At 38.7% G+C, this 2,068-nt stretch overlaps 1 protein-coding gene across 1 annotated transcript in view; it reads left to right on the plus strand.

Annotated features, from left to right (window-relative positions):
* Positions 1-2,068, plus strand: part of NOSTRIN (nitric oxide synthase trafficking) — a 72,998-nt gene that overhangs the window by 15,304 nt on the left and 55,626 nt on the right. The window contains exon 2 of the mRNA XM_012650789.1: positions 397-482. Coding sequence (XP_012506243.1) covers positions 397-482 — 86 coding nt within the window. The remainder of the gene's footprint in view (positions 1-396; positions 483-2,068) is intronic.

Here is a 2,068-nt window from a genome sequence, read left to right on the forward strand (position 1 = left end):
GGGAATATTATTTTGGAGTTTGTGTGTGTGAGAGGGGACACAAAATGGTTATGTGGCATCCTTCAGAATGTACTTTTTTCTTTCCTGGGAACAATAGGGGTGACAGGAAACCAGACTCCAGATGCACCCTACTGCTTAATTGTTTGCATCCAGCCTAGGGGAGAAACAGATAGATCAGCTCTATTTTTGAAGAGTTCTCCAGGATCTTTCATATGTAGGCAGAAGAAACTCATTCTTTATTTTAAGAATTCATCCAAAAAGTGTGCATCCCTGTAGCTGCGTGATCATTTACAGTGACAGTCATTAGAGCAGCACTGTGAATTTATAGGTGCCCTATTTTTGGGAGTGCGCATCACCTTCCTGTTCATTTTTGTTTTGTTTTGTTGTTTTCTGCAGGAAAATAAAGTATACAAGAACCTAAAGGAGTTTTCTCAAAATGGAGAGAATTTCTGCAAGCAGATCACATCCGTTCTTCAGCAAAGGTACAAAATGCACGTTTGCAATAAACAGTGCTTCCTGTTCAGTTGCAGTGAGCGATATTACAAGCTGTCCTACTTTCCAGAACATGGTGTTATATTTTGGTACTCAAGAGATTGATATGAAGAATGATTCTCCTCTATTGCACATTTATCAATTGAATACCATAAAAATCAAGAAACAACAGGAAGTATTCTTCTCTGGAAGGCTCAGTCAAGTCTCTCTGGATTCCTCAGACTGAGTTTATCACCCCTTCCTGGGGGCCACTGTTGTATCTGATGTATACACTCACTATTGTACTTTCCACACTGATGGCAAGTATTAGTTTACATTTTTGTCTCCCCTCCAAGGGCAGAGGCTATATCTTACTCACTATTGTACACCTAGTTCTTAGAGCCTGGCCTTTTGATTTCTTAAGTAAATGTCTAATGAATGAATGGATGGATGGATGAAAAGTCACTATTTCCAGTATCATCTTCTCTTAATATTAATACCAGGTGTGATCATGTGTAAAGCTGCTCACTGTGCTGAAATGAGTACATTTAACTCAGTCACGAAATTTACAAAAATTCCTGCTTAAAATTAGAGAACCCCAGGACTGAATTGGGTCAAAAGAGATCTTTGGGCCCTTTTTCCTACCTCCAGACAGCTCTATAATAAGCAACTCTAAAGAGACCTTCAGAAGAAATTGTTTATTCTTTTAAGGTAAACCATGTCATATTAAAAATACTATATGAGTGCCACAGGAACAAAGACACCAGGGATTAATTGCATCTTGTGTTAGTAGGTTGGAGGGGAGAAAATAATTTCTTTTCTTTCACTTTTTAGGTTCTTAGTTGAGACACTTTTCTGAAAACAAAAGTCAGATTAACAAAAGAAAAACTGAGCAGAAGTTTATTAACACATACATGCTGCACCCATCATGAGGGAGAGGACTCAGCTCCAAAGCATTTCTCTCTCAACAGCAGCGGCTTAGGGGCCTTGCTTAAATAGTGTTTTAACAAAGAGCCATAAATCCTATATAGTGACAAAACAAAGAACAGAGCATCTTCAGTCTTCCAAAAGGCAGGAAAATGTGGGCAGGTAAATTTATGGGAAGAGTAAAGTGTGCTCCTAGATGCTGCTATCTCTGAGCTCTGTTTCTGAGCTGATAAGCAAGTGCTGTGAATGGGCCTATCTTTAGGTGGGAAAGGCAGAGAGGAACAGCAGAGTGTGCCCCTGCATTTTTAACCTTTTTTTGGCTCAACAATTCCCAGTGTTTTTGAGAGGAATATTTTGGTTTCCTTCAAAATCAAGACCACAGGAGAATATTGGCTTTATCAGGACTAATGGATGAGGTGAAAGAAAGATATAAGAGAGCTCAGACTGGCTGTTGTAAAGAAAAAAACAGATTTGTCAAATGGAGTCAAAGATAAAAAATTTTAAAATATGAAGTTACTTCTATCCTAGCAGCCAAACTGCTTTGATTCCATGAAAGAGAAAGGGGGAGGACCCATCTGGGAGGGAATTTCTTCTGTAATAAAATATTTTTATCAGTCTCAAAGGAAATTATTTAAAATAGACCAGCTAGGCTGGGTACAGTGGCTCGCAC

Source organism: Propithecus coquereli, unplaced genomic scaffold (assembly GCF_000956105.1).
Source record: "Propithecus coquereli isolate 6110/MARCELLA unplaced genomic scaffold, Pcoq_1.0 Scaffold34, whole genome shotgun sequence".
Taxonomy (NCBI): Eukaryota; Metazoa; Chordata; class Mammalia; order Primates; family Indriidae; genus Propithecus; species Propithecus coquereli.